The 24,911-nt window shown below is 46.6% G+C and overlaps 1 protein-coding gene across 5 annotated transcripts in view; it reads left to right on the top strand.

Moving 5' to 3' along the window:
• ENTHD1 (ENTH domain containing 1) overlaps positions 1-23,975 on the top strand; it is a 547,844-nt gene extending 523,869 nt beyond the window's left edge. For all 5 annotated transcript variants that reach the window (XM_029590172.1, XM_029590177.1, XM_029590176.1 and 2 more), the window contains one exon: positions 22,248-23,975. In XM_029590172.1, coding sequence (XP_029446032.1) covers positions 22,248-22,552 — 305 coding nt within the window. In that variant the 3' untranslated portion in view covers positions 22,553-23,975. The remainder of the gene's footprint in view (positions 1-22,247) is intronic.
• Positions 23,976-24,911: the final 936 nt, after the last annotated feature.

Below are 24,911 nucleotides of genomic sequence, written 5' to 3' on the forward strand. Positions count from 1 at the left end.
AATTTATTCTCGGCAATTCCGTTCTTGCTGCACCACTCACTTCCTTAAGCTATAAGGGTACCAACACCAGAAACTGGACCCCAGTTCTTGGAACTGACCTTAGCCTGTACTTCATTCATCCTTGCGTGCTGCCTGCCTCGATCTCAGCCTGGACCACGACCATCCTTGCTTGTCACCTGCCTTGACCTCAGCCTGGACCATGACCACCCTTGCTTGCCACCTGCCTTGCCCATAACCTGTCACCAGAACTACGCTTATGCCCCTACTCAGAGACTGCCAGCTAAGATCTGCCGGTCCATGGAACCCAAAGGCTCAATCCGAGGGGGAAAGGGCTGGTAAAGGCGTAGCTCCAGCCCAATTTCTGCACATTCTGCTCTGCTAGTTTGCAGTGAGGAACTAAAGGGCCTTACTTTTAGATTTCATCAATCTCACCTACTCCTGGGGGAATTCTGCGCTACTGTGGAATGCAGAATTTGCACGAATTCCCCTTTCCCGCAGATTTCCTCCCTCACCTTGCAGATTTGTCGCCTCACCGATTTCCTCCCTCGCCGGAAGAGGATTCAAAACCGGAAGTGCACGGACAGCGGCCATCGCAGGAGTGGGGGCATCACAGCACGGCAGAAAATAGCAGAGGAGCCCCTGGCATGCTGCGAACGGAGCGCATCCCACTGCACATGGGACGCGCTCTGTTTGCGGCAAAGATGAAGGTCCGGTGTCTGTTCACGGCGAAAAGGTTCACTACGCAGGCTGAATAATTCTACCAATATTTATAAAATTGACTTTAAAGCATACATGAAAAAGAAGTGCTACTTTCATTTGGAGGAACAAATATATTGTATCATCCCATCGGCGGCGGGGGTTGACGATCTTCTTCATTTTCCTCCGAGCCGCGCTGCACATTTTTCCGGCCGCGCCTCTCTTCTTTTCTTTAGGCCGAAGCTGACCACACTAGCATGGTCTCTCCTTCCCGCGCAGGCACTCGCTGCTCACCACTTCCGCTTCCGGGCCGCGGGGGGGGGGGGGGGGAGAAGAAGAAGACCATGCCAGTGCCACTCAGCTGACTCCAGCTGTCCTGCCGCGTTCCGCCCAGGCTGACAGCATTTTAAGCCCGGGCGGAGGAGGACCGGGAGCAGCTGGGTCAGCGGGGATTGGAACCTACGATGGCATTGCTCCGAAAGGCCACTTCTGGTTGGGTGGGCCTGGGTCCAAATTGGGTGGGCAACTGCCCACCCAGGCCCACCCGTGGCTACGCCACTGTGCCTATGTAGTATTAACCTTAGAAGGGCATGTCAAGTCCCACTCTGTTAGGGCCATCGTGATATTGATTGCCTATCTAAAGTCTACCTCTTCCTTGAAGATATTTGCACAGTTGTGACATGGAATTCAGTCTGTGCATTCACATCATATTATTCTGTTTGCAGAATGCTAGGTTCCCAACAGTATGCTAGATTTGGATTTTTTGTCCACTGCAGCCTTTTATTATTTATTTGATTTATGTTCAAGTACTGTAGGTATTTTCCTGCCTTTTGAAGGAATAAAGCCCAATTCCCTCCTTCCTAGGGCCTGTTTTATAAGTTCAGGCTATCTTCTCTATTGTCTCTGTTCTTGTTTAAAAAAGAAGAAGCAAAAAGGGATTTTTTTTCCTCCCAAAAAACATATGTTTTGCACTTTGGCAATTGTCTTTGGCAATTGTCTTGTTCTCCCTTTTTTATTTTCAGAAATATAACTTTTAGGACAATACAAATGCTTGTTTTTAAGAAAGCAAAGTTGCTTGCCTGTAACAGATATTCTTTGAAGACAGCAGTTTACCAGTCACATAAACCCACCCAGCTCCCCTATGGGAATTGTTCTCTTCCCTTTCTTAGGTTGGCTAAATGGGACTGAGAGCAGCTGTTGGGCCACTGCCATGTGAGAAGTTCCATACGTGCTTAATAAAAGGGACTTTTTTTAGTCTTTATTGAAAAGCACTGGACGTTTTGTCCTACTCGGCGCCAGCTACAGAAACATGACCAAATTGGTGAAGTGCTGTCTTCAGATAATTCCTATTACATGTATCCCACTTTATTTTCTCTTTCATACCCTAAAATGGCTTTTCCAGAACAGGATTGTGGAACATTGGTGAAGCATGTGTCTGAGCAGGAAGCTTCCACTGCTGTTACTTAGACCAGTGGTTCTCAACAGGTGTGTCTGGACACCCTGGTGTGTTGAAAGGCCCTGGGATGTGTGTCGCAAGGCCAGCAGATGGCTGCTTCCTTATCAGCCCAGATGGGAGTTGGTTGATTTCTCTTAAATTGGGCCTGATGGGAGGTTGCTGTCACTTCTTTCTCTTCTTTCTGGCCCAGTGGGAGGCTGTTTCTTCTTTCATCCAGATCAGAGTGAGACATTGCCAGCTCCTGCTATTCTGGGCCTGATGGGACGCAAACTTTATCTTCCACTGCTGAGTCTGGGAGTGATGCTGCTGCTGATCCCTTCACTCTGTGAGGGTAAGGGATAGAAAGTTGGGGATGCTGGGAAGAAAAGGTGGAACGAAGAGGGAGTGTGAGGGCTGCTGAGCAGGAAGGGGTGGGAGACAGGAGATCAGGGTAGCTGGGCAGGGAGATGGGATGAAAGGGGTAGGGAGAGTCAAGCAGAGAGGAGAGGGAGCACAGGGAAGAGGATGTGAGGGGTCAGGAATGCTGGGCAGAGATATGAGTGTGAGTGGAGTAATTGGGAAAAGTGAAGGATGATGGAGGCATGGAAGGGGAGTGATGGGGTGCGAGAGCCATAATATGTCAGTTTTGGGAATGTGCATTTCTTCTATCTTTGTACTTTGCTGTGGGCCGGATTTTAAAAGCCCTGCGCGTGTAAATCCGGCTGGATTTACGTGCGCAGGGCACTTGCGCGCTGGCGCACCTATTTTGCATAGGCCGCCGGCGCACACACAGCCCCGGGACGCGAGTAAGTCCCGGGACTTCGTAAAAGGGGCGTGGTCAGGGGCGGGGCCGGGGGCATGGCGCCGGCCCGGGGGCGTGGTCGAGGCCTCCGGACCAACCCCCGGGTTGGGTGATGGCGCGCCAGCAGCCCGCTGGCGCGCGCAGATTTACACCTGCTTTCAGCAGGCGTAAATCTGCCAACAAAGGTAGGGGGGGGTTTAGATAGGGCCGGGGGGGGTGGGTTAGGGAGGGGAAGGTGCGGTGGGGTGGAAAGAAAGTTCCCTCCGAGGCCGCTCCGATTTCGGAGTGGCCTCGGAGGGAACAGGCAGTGCGCGCCGGGCTCAGCGCGCGCAAGTTGCACAAATGAGCACCCCCTTGCGCACGCCAACCCTGGATTCGCGCGTATCTTATAAAATCCAGCATACTTTTGTTCGCAAATTTATAAAATCTACCCCTAAGTGTAGGAGGAAATGTATTTCTGTTTCTAGCTCTCCAGTTTTGCACTGCATGCAGAGTGGCTTTTTGAGGTTTCCATTCCAGTTTTTGTCCCCACATTTGTAACTTGTGTCTCTTATTCTGTATTTGGTGAAGGTCAGATCTGTATTTGTGACTGAGGTGAGGTATTTTACTAGTAGATAGGGATTTGTATCAATCTTTGTTGCATTTTCTCATTCTCAATAGGGCATGCATTAGTGCTGCACTGCTGCCTTTTCATAGGAAGGGCTATTGCTGTTTGAGTTCTTGGAATTAGTGTTGCAATGGTATGGAAGGTTTCCTACACATGTGCTGAGTGTTTTGTTTTTTTCAGGTTTTGTATTTTACAATGCACCTGGTAATAAGGGAGTTTGTGTTTCTGTTACTGAAATAGCATGAGAATCAGAATATCTTTTTTATATAGCAAGTTGTATTTGAAATATCCTAGTTCTGCTCAGCATCCATTGTTTGGTGTCAGGGGGAGGGATGGGGAAGGGTTCCTGTGGATGTAGATTATATGTTTACATTTAGCCCTGTGATGGTCAATGCTTACAGGTATGTCACACCTGTAAGCATTATCTGCCTGGTGTATCCCAACAGAAGAAAGGTTGAGAACCACTGATCTAGACTATGCTGTGTGAAAAATACATATGAAAAACTTTAGTATCCAGCATTTCAGTTAAATATCTTCATCTGTGCCAAATGTTACCAAAATAAATTATATAACTGGTATTAATATATGAAACCAGAGTAAAAACCTTTATGTATTTCTTTTTATTGCATTTTGATTTTGTCTTTTCTTCTCCTCAGCCCACATCCTTCCTCAAGCACTTGCAGGAAGTGCACATGCTAGAGAGATACCAATCAGCAATGAATATATCAGTTGTACAAAACTGAAAGGTGCAAAGATACTATCAGAACTCCTTAGACAGCCTCGCCTCACTCTGGTGATCAAATTTACCTCATAAAAACTGAGTCTTTTAATTGTCTGCATAGAGCTTTTAATAGCTTCATGTTATCTCAGAATTACTTAGTTAAAATCACCTTCTCCAAAGTAATATTTTCTATAGATACTCAATGTGGGTTTATGCTCATCAGCATCAGAGAAACTTCTTTGACTTTTAGAACTCATTCATATGAGTTAGGATAGAAATTGCTACCAATTTATCTACTATAAATCCCTCAGGTCCATTTCTCCTATGTCAAGGAACTTCTGCTGTTGCCTTGGCAAACCATAAAAGTTTTAGTTATCCTTCTTCTTGCTCAGGTACTTTGGTATGACTCCTTTCCAATATTACATTATTACAAAATGTAATATTTCTTTTGATTGGTTCTACATGTTGAAAGGTTTTATGCTTCAGCATATTTTAAGATTCTGGTGTGCTGATGTATGTATTGGAGAATTTGGTGTATCCGGACAGCTAAAAGCTCTGTGCTTCAACTCTTCATAAGAACATAAGAAAATGCCATACTGGGTCAGACCAAGTCCAGCATCCTGTTTCCAACAGTGGCCAATCCAGGCCATAAGAACCTGGCAAGTACCCAAAAACTAAGTCTATTCCATGTTACCATTGCTAATGGCAGTGGCTATTCTCTAAGTGAACTTAATAGCAAGTAATGGACTTCTCCTCCAAGAACTTATCCAATCCTTTTTTAAACACAGTTATACTAACTGCACTAACCACATCCTCTGGCAACAAATTCCAGAGTTTAATTGTGCATTGAGTAAAAAAGAACTTTCTCCGATTAGTTTTAAATGTGCCCCATGCTAACTTCATGGAGTGCCCCCTAGTCTTTCTATTATCCGAAAGAGTAAATAACCGATTCACATCTACCCGTTCTAGACCTCTCATGATTTTAAACATCTCTATCATATCCCCCCTCAGTCGTCTCTTCTCCAAGCTGAAAAGTCCTAACCTCTTTAGTCTTTCCTCATAGGGGAGCTGTTCCATCCCCCTTATCATTTTGGTAGCCCTTCTCTGTACCTTCTCCATCGCAATTATATCTTTTTTGAGATGTGGTGACCAGAATTGTACACAGTATTCAAGGTGCGGTCTCACCATGCAGCGATACAGAGGCATTATGACATTTTCCGTTTTATTCACCATTCCCTTTCTAATAATTCCCAACGTTCTGTTTGCTTTTTTGACTGCCGCAGCACACTGAACCGATTTCAATGTGTTATCCACTATGACACCTAGATCTCTTTCTTGGGTTGTAGCACCTAATATGGAACCCAACATTGTGTAATTATAGCATGGGTTATTTTTCCCTATATGCATCACCTTGCACTTTTCCACATTAAATTTCATCTGCCATTTGGATGCCCAATTTTCCAGTCTCACAAGGTCTTCCTGCAATTTATCACAATCTGCTTGTGATTTAACTACTCTGAACAATTTTGTGTCATCTTCTAAGAAGGTTACGCTTTTGCAAATTTTGTACCTTGGTATTTTGACATTTCTGAAGGGCTTATACTTTAGTATTTCTAAATGGATTACCATATTAGTGTCTGAAAATCTTAAGAAGTTTGTCATTTTCAAGAGGTTTGTGCTTCAATGTTTCTCAAGGGATTGATACCTCTGAATCTCTTCTGTGCTCCTGAATAATCTGCAGTGGTGTATCTACAGCTTAAGCTTCTCTGAATGACTTGGGCTATTAGTATCTGAAACTCTTAGCTCTATGTTTTGACATCTCTTGAAAGAAAAATATACTCACCATATGGTTAGTGTGCAAATTTATACTTATCCAGTATCAACAACAACAAAAACAACCTAATAAGATAGCAAAGGGGAGGAAGGAGTCACTCATTCCTCCAGTCAGGCCATAATAATTTGTGGCAAGGGAATGGAGGTGAAAGCTAAAAGGGGGTGAAGGGAGAAGGTGGTAAATCTAATTGATGAATTCTTGGGGAAGCAATGCATGAAGTAAATGCTTGAAGGAGAAGCGGTGTAAGGGGGGTGAATGCTTCTGAGGTCAGTGACATGAAAAGAGGTGAATGTTGCAAGAGATGGGGAGGAACAGCACAAGGAGGAGATTATGCTGTGGGTGCAATAGGGGTGGGATGTCTCTCTGAAGTCAGCAATTAAACTGGATTCCTCTCCAAGGTCCAATCTGCCACATGTTCTGCAACAGGTGTAAGGTGACCAGGGCTTGAGTGGGGGAAACAGAGAGGTGTCAATGAATGCAATAAAGTGTGCTCAGCCTACAGCACAGGTTTACATGTGGTTAAACACTCTAGACTAGCACCCGATGTAATAAATAGATTAGTGCGTCCAAAACACATGCCCAAACAAATGCATAGCCAATAGTATCCATCACATGTAAATTCCATGTAGATGGGGCTATTAGCTATTACCCCCCCCCCCCCACACACACACACCCTGATGCAGAAAATAGCTGGGTGCCTAACGCATACTTTTTAACATGGCAAATTTAACTCCAGCCTTGGAAATGGCTTAAAATCAATCTGTGAGTCAAAGGCTCATGAGAAATTTAAAAATATGGTCCTCTGTGGTTCCTCTTACTTAGTATCGTTGTAACACTTACATTTACTGCTTGTGGTGTTGAAACATAAATGTTTATTGGCTTCTTCTGGATGCATAATTTAGATGGCCAAAGCAAGGGGCACTTAGCTATAAAAATGGACTCCCATATTGAACACCCACTGCAATTGTGGGCGCCTGATGCATTTGAGCGCTAGGGACACAATTCTCCCCTAGCACATCCTTTTTTATGCAGCCCCTCATTTAAATATTGCATCAACGCTTGTCTTGTTGCATCGCCCTCAGAGAGAGAGAGCTGGGATAGGATGTTGTATGAGAACCATGGTAGGGGGGAGTGGATGTGGCATGAGAGATCCAGGAGTGGGGATAGAAAGGGATTCAAAAGAAAGGGTAAAGTCAGTAGAGAGTTTTGAGAAAACCAGAGGGGAGGATATACATGCATGATAGTCAGAGGGTGGTGATTGGGGTTAGGGTGAAAATAGACATAATTGGCATCAGAGTGGAGCAGAGATGGTGATGAGGGAATGTGTGTAGGAGACCCAGAGGCATGAAAGGTAGTGAAGGTGGAAGGGAGAGTGAGATAGAGCTAGGGAGAGAGTAAAAGGGGAGGGTAGTAACAGAGCCAGAAGGGTTGAGGGGACAGGGGAGAATAGAAGTTAGTGGTGTGATTGGGGTGGAGGGATAAGAGAGTCAGGGTTAGTGACTGGAGGGGGAAGGATTTGATAAAGACACACATGCAAGAGGGAGTGAATGCTTCTGGAGAGTGTGACTTGAAAAGAGGTGAATTTTTTTTTTTTTTGGGGGGGGGGGGGGGGAGAATATATGCAAGAGAGCCAGAAAGAGCACTGGACAGGAGGGGTCAGAGGGAGAGAGAAAGCGGGTGTGTGAGCAGGGAAGATACTGGTGGTAGACAGAGGGTGAGGAGGTGGGGAAAGAGTAGTATAAGGGCTAGGGAGGGAGGTATCGATGTTGGAGTAGCTGAGCCTCTGTCAGTGTTCTTGTGGGGTTTGGGGAATGTTATGCTGAGGCTGATTGTGAGAGACTGATGGGGACAAGAGAGAGAGAGAGAGAAAAAGACATTGGCAGAGCTTAGGGGAAGAGAAATGTGCTGGTTAGAGACAGGTGGGGAAGGATTAGGAAAACTGAGAAAGAGATGGGTGGAAGGATTGAGAGATTGGGGGCCAGGATAGGATTGAGAGATGAGTGGGGTAATTGAGAGAGAGACTGAACATAAGAATATAAGTGTTGTGTCCGTCGCTGTCCGACGGCTCTGCTCCGCCCACCTTATCTCGTTGGCGACTCCCTTCGGGGTTGATGGAAGGCTAGCTACTGCGGCTTCTCCAGGCCGTCCTCCGGCGTTTCCGGACCGGCTCGACGCTGCAAGCCGCCATGTTGACCAGATGCCTATGGGCGCACGCGCGCGCGGCCTGACTGGTGTACCAGCGTTGCCGCAAACCTCAGGGGCGTTCCCCTGAGATGACGTCACCAGCTCCAGATATTTAAGGTCTCAGTTTTCACTAACAAGACGAGTTAGCAAGGGGTTCGCTTCCTCCTGGTCGCTGCGGATGGGATTCACTCTTCGTGACCCTAGCTACTCTGCCTCCTCGGACTTCACCCGCTCCTTGGGGGCCTCGCTCTCTCTTTTTCTTTGCAGGTCACAGTCCGGAATCGGTACTCGCTCCTCGAGGGCCCACGTCCCGGACTTGCTCCTGAATACCACTTCTGCTAAGAAGTGGTATTCAGGAGCAAGGGGTCATCGCTGCTTACAACATTGTGAGTTTCCATCTATCTCTCAGAGCTTTCCCAGGGTCCAGGTACTCGCTCCTCGAGGGCCTAATGTATACCATCTCCTGGGCTGCCTTAAGAGACTATTGTGAGAGTGCTACTATCAAGGACTTGTTCCAGAACTTTGCATGTACTGCCTACTCACTGTCTTAGTTTCTCTACAGCTCAGCCACCCTGGGATCGTTGTTCCAATACTTGAGGGACTACAGCCCAGCCGGGCGCTTCCAGCTCCCTACTGCCACCTTTGGTGGTTTGATATATTGCTTCTAAGAAGTCTTTGTTGCTTAACATCAATGTGTCTGTATCCAGCTCTCAGAGCGTTCCCTGGAACCAGGTACTTGCTCTTCGAGGGTCTAATGCATACCAACTCCTGGGCTGCCTTAAGAGACTATTATGTGAGTGTTACCATCAAGGACTTGTTCCAGAACTCTGCATATACTGCCTACTCACTGTCTTAGTTTCTCAACAGCTCAGCCACCCTGGGATTGCTTTTCCAATACCTGAGGGACTACAGCCCAGCCGGGCGTTTCCAGCTCACTACTGCCAACTTTGGTGGTTTACCATATTGTCTAATAAAAGAACTAGTGTGTGTCTGTCTTCTACACTAAGCCTGACCAGTGGTCCCTCTCGGGATTTCCCCCGAGGACGTGGTCACCTGCCACTGGTCTAAGGATCCATCCACAACTATTCTAAATAACTACAGATTGCTAAATACCAGCTTTAACAACAGAGCTTTCTGACAGATTGCTAACTCCCAGCTTTCTCTACAGCAGTGGTTCTCAACCTTTTTGCCATCGTGACACACCTGACAGGCCACGCTCACATGTGTGACACACTGCTCATTACAATTCACAGCGGAAATAGAAAGTAACGGTCCGGTAATTATTTTTATTGTTTAAAATGACATAAGGAAAAGATACGTATTCTGTCTGAACAGAAATTACATAAATAGTAAACATCCCACACCAAAACAGCACCAATTTCCAGCACTTAACAGTAACCACCTTACCTAACAAAAGGCAACACTGAAAATATTACACCAGGCCTTAAGACACCAATACACCTCCTATTAGGAAAACGGACCAAGCCAGGCTGCTATAGAGCCCTACACAGAAACTACATGCCAGCAGAAAACCTCACCTAAATTACATGTGCTGACCCTCACCTAACAAAGAATAAAGAGACCAAAATGCATAACTAGAAGCATGCAGACAAAAACTGAATTGGAAACTGCAACAAGCCAGAGTCTCTGTATACAGTGTAACAAAGGAAAAATGAAACATCACCAGTCTTATAAAACAAATCAAGAAATATAAAATCAATAGCAGCAAAACCATAATAATAAAAATAACAGATTATTTCGAAACACTGATGAGTGGAATATCCAATAATTAAAAACTCATAAAAAAATTTCTAGATACCAATAAAATATTTCAAAATAGCAGACACAAAGACCCAGTAATAAAAATAAGGATACAAAAATGTTTTTGCTCTGCATACCTGGGAACGATTGATATCCAGGTCTCCTGAGATTGTTTTGAATTAGCAGGAGGAGGGGTGGTTTGCTTGGAACTTTCTCCTCTCTCTCAGTCACATACCAGCGCTCTCTCTCACACTGGCTCTCAATTACACACCTATACACACATGCTCTCAGTCACTCACATATACACATGCTTTTACTCTCACTTATATAGGCTCTTAATTACACATTTACACACATGCTGTCTATTTTTTCAGGCTTACACACACAGGCTTTCAATCACACACATACATGCTGTCTTTTTCTCTCACACACAGACTCTCATTCACATGCTTACAAACATGCTCTCTCTCTTTCTCTCATTTACACACAGGCTCTCAATCACATGCTCACATGCTCCCTCACCTAAACCAGCTCTCAATCACACACAGACACACATGCTCTCTCTCTTACATATACACACAGGCTCTTAATCATACATACACATGATCTCTCTCACACACAAAGGATCTTAATCATACACACATACTCTTTCACACAAACAGGTTTTCAATCACAAACTTACACATACAGGTTCCCAATCGTAAACTTGCATTCATGCTCTTTCACAGGCAGGCTCTCAATCACAGACATACTCTCTTTCACATATACAGGCTCTCAATCATTCACAAACATGCTATCTCATTCACACACAGGATCTCAAACACACATGCTTGCTTGCTCATTCACTCTCCCTCCCTCCCCGGAACAAACGGCAGCAGCAGCCTTCTCCCAACCCTAACCTCCTTCATTTTCAGCCCTCGCGCAGAGAAAGGAGTCCCATGGGCCGCAGGGGTTGACGTTCTTCATCTTTTTTTCTCTGAGCCACGCTGCTCATTCCTCCGGCCGCGTCTCTCTTTTGTTCTTCGGGCTGATGCTGACCAAACTCACATGGTCTCTTCTTCCCGCGCACGCACCCGCTGCTCACCACTTCCTCTTCCGGGCTGCGGGGGGGCGGGAAGAAGAGACCATGCCCATGCCGGTGCCACTGACACCACCTGATTTGCCGCGTTCCGCCCGGGCTGACAGCATTTTAAGTCTGGGCGGAGGAGGACCGGGGAGCAGCTGGGTCAGCGTGGGACCGGGAAGTTTGGCGACACACCTGCGTGTTCTTGGCGACACACTGGTGTGTTGCGACACACCGGTTGAGAACCACTGCTCTGCAGAGCTTTGACAACAGATTGCTATCTCCTCACGGAGATCATAGCAGATTCACATCAGATTGCTAACTCCGCAGGTAGATTCTGACAGATTGCTAACTCCGAAGAGAACACATCAGATTGCTAACTCCAAGGATCCGGCTTGTGTCCAAGGTTCCGGTTAACTCCAAGGAGCAGGCTTGTGTCCAAGGTTCCGGTTAACTCCATGGATCTGGCTTGTGTCCAGGGTTCCGCTTAACTTCACGGATTCTGCTTGACTCCTGGGTTTCGGCTTGGCTCCAGAATTCGGGTAACTACATGGATTCAGGACAACTCAATGCTTTGCAGGCTATACCGGGCCTGGCTCAGAACATTGCGGAACAGGACGCCTTGGAAAAACTTACTTCAGCTTTTCATCAGCTACACACACAGAAAGTTCAAAGTACTGCTTCTAACCATGAAAGTCAGTTACAGGAGGTAACTTTAAAGACTGCTGTACCACTGGCGGCTCCGATCCGCTTCTCTGGAGAAATACAGAAGACTCGGGTATTTTTAAACCAGTGCTGCATGCACTTTACCTTACAACCATCTTAAATTCCTACTGCTGTCTCCAAGACTACCTACATCCTTTCTTATTTGGATGGTAGGGCCTTGTCTTGGGCATCTACTTTGTGGGAGCACAAGGACCCTATTTTGCAGAACATAGAAGGATTTATGGACTTATTTAAATCTGTTTTTGATGACCCTGCTCAAAATTCTGTAGCCGGTTTTGCTTTGGTGGATTTGAAGTAAGGCAACAGATCATTGGCTGAATTTGCCATAGAGTTTAAAACTCTTGCGGCAAAACTTTGCTGGGACCCCATATGTCTCAAGACTCTCTTTTGCAGAGGCCTGGATGTCACGAATGGGCTCCGGTCAGGAGTCGAGAACACCACTAACAGGGGTGTCTCTGGGTGGAGAGAGGCAGGGTTGCAGAAGAGTCCAGATGCTGGCTGGTGCAGGCAGGAATGAATGAACCCTATGGGCAAGTGGGAAGGTGGAATATGCAAATGGAGTTTCACACTGACTGGGGATACCTAATATCAGATGCATGTAGGTAAGGGTGAACTTGAGTACTGGTACTGCATGGAGGTATGTGTGAATGTGAATGCAGGTACAGGTGTACAGGAAACTGGAAATGAGTGCTGGTAAGGATGAATTCAGGAAGGTAAGAGTGATAATGGCTGGAGATATAAGTGACTGAGATGAGAAAACAAGACTGACAGAGAACGGTACAGACAAACCAGGACAGCACTGACAATGAACATGAAACACATAGGCCCGAAGGCAGCAAAGCGGGACAGAGGGCCCGTAGGCCACACACACAGGGTAGGCAGAGGGCCCATAGGCCACACACACACAGAAGGCAGAGGGCCCGTAGGCCACACACACACAGAGCAAGGCAGTCAGGTCAGAAGGCCCGTAGGCCAAACACAGCAAGCAAGGTAATACAGAACAGGACAGAAGGCCCGTAGGCCAAACACCGCAAGCAAGACAATACAGAACAGGACCGAAGGCCAAGCACGGGAGGCTAGAGCAGGGAGCCCAGAGGAGCTCGATGCTGAAGCGCCGATGGTACTGCTAGACAGGGTTATAAAGACAAGACTGGTGTATAGAGTAGACAGGAAGGAAGGAGTGGGCCAGCCAGAAGGACATGCTCGTGGAGGACCTCTGGTGGTGAGGCGGCTACATAGCAGGCATAGCCGTAACAGTACCCTCCCTTCAAGGCCTCCTCCCCCTCCGGGGTCCCAACTTTGCAGAGAACACCGCAGGATGGCAGATCCAAAGTCCTCCTGAGGCAATGCAATAACCCCAAACTCCTCCTTGAACCGTGAAAAAGTCTCAAAGCCCTCCAGGGGTGGCAAGGTAGTCCATAACCCCAGTCGAGGCAGCAAGGCTGCAGACACAGGCCCCTCAGGAGATGGTGCAACCAGTCCAGACCCTTCCTGTGGCAGGTGTGCAGGTGCAAACCCCTTCCGAGGCAACACGGCAGGTACAAAGCTCTCTAGGGGCGGGAGGGCAGGGTGAAATGTCTCCTGAGGTAGAGAAACAGTCTCGAACCCCACCTGGGGCGCAGTGGTAAGTCCATACCTGTCCTGGGGGAACACGGCAAGGTCAAGCCCTTCCAGGGGCACAGTGGGAAATCCAAACCCTTCCTGGGGCGGCGGCAGGACGATGGGCACAGGCCCCTCCAGGGACGGCAGCAGGGCGGCGGGCACAGGCCCCTCCAGGGACGGCAGCAGGGCGGCAGGCACAGGCCCCTCCAGGGACGGCAGCAGGGCGGCAGGCACAGGCCCCTCTGGAGATGACGCAATCAGTCCAGGCCCTTCCTGTGGCAGTTGAGCAGGCTCAAACCCCTCCCAAGGCAATCCGGCAGGTACAAACCGCACTTGGGGCGGGAGGGCAGGGTCAAACCTCTCCCAAGGTAGCGAAACAGTCTCGAACCCCAGGTGTGGTACAGTGGTAAATCCAAACCCCTCCTGGGGTGGCAGTAGCAGGTCCGGTACGGGCCTCTCCTGGGACGACAGCAGGACCGGTTCGAGTCCCTCTGGGGCCGGCAGCAGGACCGGTTCGGACCCCGCCCAGGGTGGCAGCAGGACCGGTTCAGCAGGCTCAGATGGCAGAGTAGGAAAGTCTGTCAGTAGGACCGGTTCGGACCCTTCCTAGGATAATGCAACAGGTTCGGACCCCTCTAGAAGCGATACAGCAGGCTCAGACTCTTCTCGGGTAGTGCAGCAGGCTCGGACCCCTCTCGGGGCGATGTAGCAGGCTCGGGCCCCTCTCGGGGTGAAACAGCAGGCTCGGACCCCTCTCGGGGCGATGTAGCAGGCTCGGTCCCCTCTCGGGTGATGTGGTGAAACAGCAGGCTTGGACCCATCTTGGGGTGATGCAGCAGTCTCGGACCCCTCTTGGGGTGAAACAGCAGGCTTGGACCCATCTTGGGGTGATGCAGCAGTCTCGGACCCCTCTCGGGGCAAAACAGCAGGCTTGGACCCCTCTCGGGGTGATGCAGCAGGCTTAGATGGCAGACCAGCAAGGTTAGAAGTAGTGCGCATGGAAGACACAGATTGTACTGCCGTGGGCTTGATACCTCGAGCCAAAGTCTGAAGCTCCTGATGTTGTTTCTGGAGGAGCAGTTTAGAGAAGGCACAGGCAGGTTTGGGCCGTCTTGGGAAGGTGCTTGTTAGCCATGACTGATGAGCAGCTGTGGGAAGCAGAGTTCTATTACGCTTAATTAGTTCCTCCTGCTTCTGAGGCTCTAGCGTGGAAGACAAAGACGTCTTTTTTATCAGGTGAGTTTTTGTTTTTTCTGAAAAATGACTCGCCTCTTGGTTATAAGTTTTATGAAGTAATGTGTTGGAAACCTGAGTTTGCAAGGTGCCAATAGTGGAAACCTTGTTAGTTGTGCCAGAAGTAGAACATAGTGTAAACGAGCTGGCTGAGGTATGGAGAGAAACGGATGGCCCATTAGCTGTGCAGCGGGGGCAGGGTTTGCCTGGAGGCAACAAACACGGAAGGCAAGGGCAAGTCCACCATCCTGGTGTAGGAGCAGAGCAATTTAAGCATTGCTGGTAGACGGAAACATTTCTTTTCAAACAATTACTGCAAACCCAATGTTCCTGGTCAGAAAGCTGACAAGCTAAGCAGTTCTGGTAATATGGATAATTTAAGGTTTGACAGAGGGTGCAGGTAAAAAACCGTGGAGACTCACCGTCTGCATACAGAGTCCTTTCTCTCTCACCAGAAATGGATGGCTTCAGCATACTGTCACGAATGGGCTCCGGTCAGGAGTCGAGAACACCACTAACAGGGGTGTCTCCGGGTGGAGAGAGGCAGGGTTGCAGAAGAGTCCAGATGCTGGCTGGTGCAGGCAGGAATGAATGAACCCTATGGGCAAATGGTAAGGTGGAATATGCAAATGGAGTTTCACACTGACTGGGGATACCTAATATCAGATGCATGTAGGTAAGGGTGAACTTGAGTACTGGTACTGCATGGAGGTATGTGTGAATGTGAATGCAGGTACAGGTGTACAGGAAACTGGAAATGAGTGCTGGTAAGGATGAATTCAGGAAGCGTGCAGGTAAGAGTGATAATGGCTGGAGGTATAAGTGACTAAGATGAGAAAACAAGACTGACAGAGAACGGTACAGACAAACCAGGACAGCACTGACAATGAACATGAAACACATAGGCCCGAAGGCAGCAAAGCGGGACAGAGGGCCTGTAGGCCACACACACAGGGTAGGCAGAGGGCCCGTAGGCCACACACACACCAAAGGCAGAGGGCCCGTAGGCCACACACACACAGAAGGCAGAGGGCCCGTAGGCCACACACACACAGAGCAAGGGAGTCAGGTCAGAAGGCCCGTAGGCCAAACACAGCAAGCAAGGCAATACAGAACAGGACAGAAGGCCCGTAGGCCAAACACCGCAAGCAAGGTAATACAGAACAGGACAGAAGGCCCGTAGGCCAAACACCGCAAGCAAGACAATACAGAACAGGACCGAAGGCCAAGCACGGGAGGCTAGAGCAGGGAGCCCAGAGGAGCTCGATGCTGAAGCGCCGATGGTACTGCTAGACAGGGTTATAAAGACAAGACTGGTGTATAGAGTAGACAGGAAGGAAGGAGTGGGCCAGCCAGAAGGACATGCTCGTGGAGGACCTCTGGTGGTGAGGCGGCTACATAGCAGGCATAGCCGTAACACTGGATACCCGTTTAAAAGACGAGCTGGCTGCTCATGAAACACCTGACTCGCTGGACGAATTAGTAGACTTGGTTACTCGGATCAATCACCGGCTCTGGGACAAGGTGAAGGAACTCCGGCCTAGGAAGTTATTTGGGTTGGATCAGGCTAGCTCTATACCTGCACCTCAAAAGGTTCCAGTAATTTCTGCTGCTGATAAAGATCAACCGATGCAACTTGGTCTTGGACATTTGACTTCTAAAGAGAGAAGATTTCGGAAGAAGCACGGTCTCTGCATGTAGGGCGGTCAGCTTGGCCATGATGTCTCTACATGCTTCAAAGGGACTTCAAAGGACTTCAAAGGGGCGTGGGATAAACACTGTGGATCTATAAAGTCTAGAGGACGTGAATGAATGCGGAAAAAAGGATTTGGATTCACAAAAAAGCGGGGAGTAGCTTGCTTGCTATGGCGGTTACTACCCCAAACCAAATAAGCCTGATACTTCACTTTCAATGCAAATCCAGCATAGCTCTCTGCTTCAACGGCAGGGGAGAAAGACTGATACTTCATGCACATCCAGCATAGCTCTCTGCTTCAACGTCAGGGGATAAAATCTGATACTTCACTTTCAGTGCATATCCAGCATAACTCTCTGCTTCAATAGCTGGGGGAATGAAGAAAAGTGGATCTATATACAGACAACAACCAACAAGGACTGAATTACATAGTCTGGGTAAACAAATAAGCATGGGTGTAGCTTGCTTTTTGCAGCGGTTACTACCCCTAACTAATTAAGCTAGATATTTCACTTAGATGCAGCTCCAACACTGCTCTCCGCATTAATGGTGGGGGTGGAAGGGAAATAGAACCAAAAGGTTACTAAGAGCCAAGAGTAACAGATAAGTATGAGAAAAAAAAAAAAAAAAGCTTGCTGGGCAGACTGGATGGGCCGTTTGATCTTCTGCCGTCATTTCTATGTTTCTATGCTCTATTCGTCCGGGAAACGGACGGGCCTAAGTCCTGCAGGAGAACTGTTCTTGGGCCTTACCGCGTCTTCTCCTCCGCATTCTCTCCCAGTCTCTTTGACCTGTGGATCGGGTTTGGTTCAGACTCTTGCCCTGGTGGACTCAGGGAAAGGAGGCAACTTTACTCCTCATACTCTAGTGGAATATCTGAAGAGTCCTCTCGCCAATTCAGAAGATCCACTATTGCACTACAACTTGAGGTGGGCTTTGGACATTTCTCAACACCTCCACCTCTATTGAAGAACGCTATGACATCCCCAGCAGCCCTTTCCATTGCTGCTGATATTCATAAGCCTTCAATGTTCACCGTGGCTCGAAGGCGCTCAATATCATACCGTATTCATGGATCCTATACCTTTGAGTATCTCTGTTACGTTCTTTTCATTCGGAGGATGTGCATGATGAGCCACAGAACATATTAAGACCCGAAGAAGATACTCTTGGTAACTACCCAGTCCGTATCCACTGGCAACATCATCAATTTTCATCCAGCTATATGTACTGGACTGTCATCTTTGAAGAGGTTTTTGGACGTTTCTCAACATCGCCACTTCCACTGAAGTTTCAGTGACGTCCCCAGCAGCTTAACTACTGCTGATGATTTCCATAGACTGTGGCTTCAGATCAAGGACATGCTTATTTAAGCGAGTGACCGTGCTAAGAAGTACTACTTTGCGCTGCTTGCGCAGGCTTCAGTCTTCAATCCAGGAGACAAGGTCTGGTTGTCAACCAAGCACCTCTGATTCATCTATTCTCCCTTCGGATTGCTCCTCACTTCGTGGGTCCATTCCCAGTCCTTCATCGTATTGGCAAAGTCACCTACCGTCTGAAGCTACTACCTGGTCAATTTCAATAACGCATTCTACGCTTCAACTGAAACTGCTCATACTCAGCAAATTGTCTTCAAATTTCAAGATCCACCTGTCATCTATGCAGAAGAAGACTTGAGATCAAAATCCAGAGATATTGGATGCTCGTAATAGAGGCAAGATTTTTGAATACCTTCTAAGATGGGAAGGGTTCGGCCCCGAAGTACACACTTGGGAGCCTCAGACCATTATCGTGGATAAGTGATGCTTCGTCGATTCCCTCTCGCACATCCTTCTAATCTCAAACCTGGTACCCGAAGAGGAGACCGCCCTTTGAAGAGGGGGTACTGTTGTGTCCGTTGCTGTCCGACATCTTTGCTCCGCCCACCTTACCTCGTTGGCGACTCCCTTCGGGGTTGATGGAAGGCTAGCTGCTGCGGCGTCTCCAGGCCGTCCTCCTCCAGCGTTCCTGGATCGGCTCAACGCTGCAAGCTGCCGTGTTGACCAGATGCCTATGGGCGCGCGCGCACGCACGGCCCAACTGATGTACCAGCATTGGCGCGAACCTCAGGGGCGTTCCCCTGAGATGACATCACCAGCTCCAGATATTTAAGGTCTCAGTTTTCGCTAACAAGACGAGTTAGCAAGGGGTTCGCTTCCTCCTGGTCGCTACGGATGGGATTCACTCTCCGCAACCCTAGCTACTGTGCCTCCTCGGACTTCACTAGAGGTATCCGCTCCTCGGGGGCCTCGCTCTCTCTTTTTTCTTTGCAGGTTGCAGTCCAGAACTGGTACTCGCTCCTCGAGGGCTCACGTCCCGGACTTGCTCCTGAATACCACTTCTGCTAAGAAGTCATCGCTGCTTACAACATTGTGAGTTTCCATCTTTCTCTCAGAGCTTTCCTGGGTCCAGGTACTCGCTCCTCGAAGGCCTAATGTATACCATCTCCTGGGCTGCCTTAAGAGACTAATGTGTGATAGAGATGTGAATCGGAACCGGAATCGGTTCGGATTCCGGTTCCGATTCACATGTGGGGGTTTTTTCATCGGGCCCGATCGCAGTTTTGTTTATCGGCTGCGCCCAACCTGATAAACAAAAAACCCACCCCGACCCTTTAAAACTAATACCTTAGCTTCCCCCCACCCCCCCCCCCCCCCCCCAAAAAAAACTTTTTACAGGTACCTGGTGGTCCAGTGGGGGTCCCTGGAGCAATCTCCCGCTCCCGGGCCGTCGGCTGCTACTAATCAAAATGGCGCCGATGGCCCTTTGCCCTTACCATGTGACAGGGTATCCGTGCCGGACCTTGTCACATGGTAGGAGCACTGGATGGCCCGCGCCATCTTGTGCTCCTACCATGTGACAGGGGCTGACCAATGGCACCGGTAGCCCCTGTGACATAGTAAGGGCAAAGGCTATCGGCGCCATTTTGATTACTGGCAGCCGATGGCCCGAGTGCAGGAGATCGCTCCCGGACCCCCGCTGGACCACCAGGGGCTTTTGGCAAGTCTTGGGGGAACCCTCCTGACCCCCACAAGACTTGCCAAAAGTCCAGCGGGGGTCCGGGAGCGACCTCCTACACTCGGACCATCGGCTGCCTTTTTTAAATATTGGGGTTACATTGGCCACCCTCCAGTCTTCAGGTACAATGGATGATTTTAATGATAGTTTACAAATTTTAACTAATAGATCAGAAATTTCATTTTTTACTTCCTTCAGTACCCTAGGATGCATACCATCTGGTCCAGGTGATTTGCTACTCTTTAGTTTGTCAGTCTGGCCTACTACATCTTTCAGGTTTACAGTGATTTTGTTCAGTTCAGTTCGTCTGACTCATCACCCCTGAAAACCATCTCCAGAACTGGTATCGCCCCAACATCCTCATTAATAAACACGGAAGCAAAGAATTCATTTAGTCTTTCTGCAATGGCCTTATCTTCCCTAAGTGCCACTTTACCCCTCGGTCATCTAAAGGTAAAACTGATTCCCTCACAGGTTTCTTGCTTCGGATATATTTTAAAAAGTTTTTATTATGAGTTTTTACCTCTGTGGCCAACTTCATTTCAATTTCTCTCTTCGACTGGCAGGAGAACTGAGACTAGTGGGGGAAAAGGTGGAGAATTGAGAGATACTGCTGAGGACAGAATGAAAAGATTGAAAGACTCAGGGGGGACAGGGTGGAAGGATTGTGAGAGTCTATTGAGAGGGTTAAGAGAGGCAAGTGGGAATATAATGATATTGAGAGAGACTAATGGGGACAGAGTTGGAGACTGAGAGAGAAATTGGGTGATGAGAAAGATTGCTGGGAATAGAATGAAATTGAAAGAGAGATACCATGGGGACTGGGTAGGTGAATTGAGAGAAAGAAAGATATTTTTGGAAGGGGGGCCTCCCTCCCCAACCCCTTGTCTTTTGAAAACGTGAGGCTCTTTAGTACAGTACATCCTGATTTCTTGGCTCTTTGTGCATGAAAGGTTGGCCACCCCTCATCTAGGTGAACTGGTGAAAGTATTGATGAACTAGTGAGTTCAAGTACCACAAGCAAATATTTTCAGAAGCAGAATATGCATATACTTTATAAAATACTTGCCTCTGTGTTTAATTCTGGGATATTACATGCAAATTGTTACAATTATTACATGTGTAAAATACACAACCATATTTTTATAAAATAGATAGAGAAAATATGAATATTCATGCATACTTTTGGGGCAGAAAGGTGAAATTTGTTCCTCTTTGAAAATTTCCTTTCTTTGAATCCGACCAGTCCAGACGGATGGGTTATGCTAACCAACCAGCTGCTGGAGACAGATTAACAGATTTGCTGATGTCACTCCTTATAAACTCCTGTGCTAACCTTAGCTTACTGGTAATTCTGCAAAAGCTAAAATAAAATTCACCAGAACCCCCCCCCCCAACACACACACACACCAATCCAGAGGGCTTCCATGAATTTATGCACTAATACAAACAACTCAGAATAAGGAAGAACTGTAAATAAATCCAATTCTGAACTTATATTTAAACAGGAAAAATCCTGCATCTCCAAAATCTTCTACAAATAGACCATTGTATATAAGCTTATTTGGTAGAATAGGAAGGGTTCTGGACTGGTCTGAATGCTCTTAAAGAGAGGAAATTTTCAAGTAAGAATAATTTTCACCTTCATTATATTTCAGCCAGACCAGATGGAAGGGATATACCAAAGCTACTTTCCCCTTGGGCATGATACTACCAAACCCACTTTCAAGACTTCAGATCTGAAGGATGCTTTATCTCTCACCCACACATCCAAATGGTAATGCTTCAAAAAGGAATGCAAGGAAGACCAGATGCCCCTCTACAAATCTCCACTGGTGAAACTAGTTCAGCCCGAGAAGCTGTCTGAATTCTGGTAAAATGAGCCCTAATTTGTGTAGGGAGAGGAAGACCCTTATCTACATAAGCCACTCTAATCATTTCCTTTATCCAATGTGCCAAAGTGCGAAGCCAGAGAAGCCAGGTTCTGACACCTGGGCCTCAGCAGGACTCAGGCATCATGCCAGGTCCAAAGCCCAGACCATGCAGCTGCTCCCTCTTCGTTCTCTTCTGACGCAATCCACTGGCTTGCACTGGATTTAATTAACTCTAGTGCATTTATCACAGTGGACGGCACCATTTTGATGTACAGCAATGCCATATACAGGTGTGGGACCCCGCCTCTGGGCAGGGTCATGGCAGTGGGCCTAGGTCCGGGCTCCAGCCTAGCCCATGGCCCAGGTCACAGTGCTGGACCTGGGTCTGGGCTCTGGCCTAGGCTAAGCCCTAGGCATCAGGACCTAGCCTCTGGGTCGGGTTGCAGCATTAGGCCTGAGTCTAGGCCAAGGTCCCAGCATCAGGACGGGTCACAGTGATGGGCCTGGGTCTGGTTTCCGGCTAGGCTGAGGCCCAGGCATCAGGACCCAGCCTTTGGGTTGGGTTGCAGTGTTGGTCTTGGGTCCAGGTTGAGGCCCGGCCTTGCCATCGGATACCCAACAGATCAAGTAAGACCTTTTTCAGATCTTGGCCAAGGCTCTGGCATCAGCCTGGACATAGGCTGAGATCCTGGTGTTGCGCTCTGTTTGGGCCATGGCCCCTTCTTTGGGCCTCATTTTGGGGCCTCCCAAATCAAACAAATTTGCCTTATTTGTTGCTTTTTTGAAATTCATTTGAAATAAATGCACATCCCTAATGAATAATAAACATAACAGTGGAGGGATAATATTGATTAGACACATTTTTCCATACTATATGATATGTAATGATGGTCTTCACTGAGACTGTAAACATTCATATAAGAATTGCACTGCAATTAATGTTTATTTTTTCCTAGTTGTGCCCGTGCCTTCAACTGTATACAGGCCATCTTTCCTACTATCAAATACAGCAAGCCTAGACGTTGGGGGATTTCAGACTGGTTTTAAACCTAGAAGATCAATTCCGTTTGACATGCCTGGCTGCAGTGGCATGTATGCAACTATACCACAGGTTAATACTCCTTCAGGTACTGCTCCATTTGTTACATCATCAATGGACACAGGGATACCCATGATGGCATCATCAGCAGCTGTACCTGAGTTTTATAACCCACTCTTCTGCTCTTCTGCTGTACTGAATTCCAAAAACCCATTTTTATAACTGGATAAAAGCCTCCTTTCTTGTCAAATTTAAAGAGTCTGTATATGTATGTAGTATATTTCTAATTTCATCTTTTATCTGTTTGCCTTTGTTTCTACTTGTCTAAATGAGGCTTATTAGTGGAATTCTGATAGTACAGTGAAATCCAGTTAAAGTGAATGGCTTTATATGTGAAATTCCTATTCATTGTATTACTGAGAAGGAATTAACTGCCATGTCTAGAAAGGATTACTGCTATTAAACACATAAATGCATTTGTTTTATGAGTTTCTAAGGATATTTTTAATAAGAAAATGGAAGATATGAATGTTCGAGATAATCTGACTTGCAGGAATACAAACCTTTACAAATGTCCTGTTTTCATAATTGTATTTTCTAGGAATTTGAGTTCATACCAGATTTTGTTATCAAACCAAACATTCACTTTAGTTTACAACACACAATATATTAATGATGCATAAGGGACTCTTTTTTATTTGTTAGAGTAATATCACATGTATCCTTTTAAAATATGAAAATGCTGAGCAGTTATGATAAATGGAAATGTGATATCTCAGCTGTACAAAATTTGAAAATGTTATAGTTGAATGTTAAATTGAGGACATTGTCATAAACTTAAAAATAATAGGAATCCTGCTTTGTAAAGATAAAAAATGTAGTTTAGACATTTTATGATGTAAACATTCATGAGAGATCCTTTTACAAAAATATTGAGAGTTTCTTGCAAGGTAATCCAGATACCCAGTTGATAATTCAAAGACAATGCACAGTATCTGTAAGTTAAGAAGTCTTGAAAGCAATGAACCCCTTATGATTTAAGAAATTGCATCTCGCATTGCGTGGGTAAGAGAACTACAAAGCAAATCTGTACATTTCTTTCTGCTTCAAATGGCATAAAGTGGCCTTCAAAAAATGGTTATAGGTGAAAGGAAGTGGTTAAGGAGTACATTGCTCCCAAAAATTTGTGCCTTAGAGGTAGAAGAATGCAAGCTAGAAATGATTTTGAAGTTAAATTCGAAAGTATAGCGAGATTTTCGTAAAATTACTTTCCCATCTGATGTACAGTACTTCAACAAAACAAAAAACCCTTTATAGTAAACTGATCTCCTGTTCTAACAAATAAGCACCAGGCAGAATGCATTATTTTGGAGGAATATAGCACTTTCTCTAGATTTTTCACATTAGTTCCACAGTCTCATTACAAATGCAAAACCTTAGCATGACAAAAATGCAGTTATTGCCTAGGTTTGCACTATATAATCTAAGTAAACATTCTCTCCTGATGTAGTGAATTTTGTGATAATGCTGTACTTCATATTTTGTGAAACATAGGAGCATAATATTTGCATTCTCCAGCTTAATACTAAAGAATGTTTACATATAGGAGTCACTATTCAGTCATGGCAGAATCAACAAAGTTAACCAATTAAATGCGCTGAAAGCACCCCCAGGTACCCCTCCTGGGGCAGCCATGCAATATTTAAATTAGGGGTCGCATTGTCAAGAAGGTATTAGGGTCGCCTGTGCGCCTTTAGCGCCTCCTTTACAGTGGGAGCCCGTGAGTGTTCAGCTGTCTGCCAGTTTAGAAAACGGATACCAAATTTATCGGCGTCTGTTTTCCTAATTGGCACACAGCCAAGGGTTCGGGAAATGGATGCTTGTTAATATCGCAATGATTTTAAGTAGGAGGATGTACACAAAAGCAGTATTTTCTGCTTTTCTGTATAACTTTTGTGAGTGCTCAGCAATTAACGCCTGCTCTAGGCAGGCGTTAATTTTGGAGCGTAAAAATGTGCAGTTTAGACGTACTTCTTTTTTTGCTTTGTGGGTGAATTGCTAATAGCCTCATCAACATGCATTTGCATGTGATGAGCGCTATTAGTTTTTTTGCTCGTTGGACACGGGTTGTGGAGGCGCTAATCTCCTTATTGCATATTGTGTGTGGATGTTCGCTACAGCCTCAAACAAAACTAAGCAAATTTTTCGGCTGGATCTCCTCTGCATAAGGGGATTAGATAGCGCCTACACAACCCGCATCCAACTGTGGGTTAAACATTGCGCTTGGCTGAGCACACTGTATTGCATTGGCCCCTAAGTGCGTGGCTAATTATCTTGTGCAGTTAGATTCAGAATAGCTGTTTGTACAGGTGGCTTTATCCACACAAATTTAGTTGGATGGCACTAAATATCACATTTAGTCCTATGTTATTCAGCTAAATCTGTATGCACAGAGATTTTATATGGACAAAATTTAGATGTACAGAAGGAATGGGGGAATATTTAACCAGTTAGATTTATGTGTTTAAAAGCCAATTTTATCTGCATAAATCTTTTGAATATCACCTGCATTGTCAACAAA

This window comes from Rhinatrema bivittatum, chromosome 2 (genome assembly GCF_901001135.1).
Source record: "Rhinatrema bivittatum chromosome 2, aRhiBiv1.1, whole genome shotgun sequence".
In the NCBI taxonomy this organism is placed as follows: Eukaryota; Metazoa; Chordata; class Amphibia; order Gymnophiona; family Rhinatrematidae; genus Rhinatrema; species Rhinatrema bivittatum.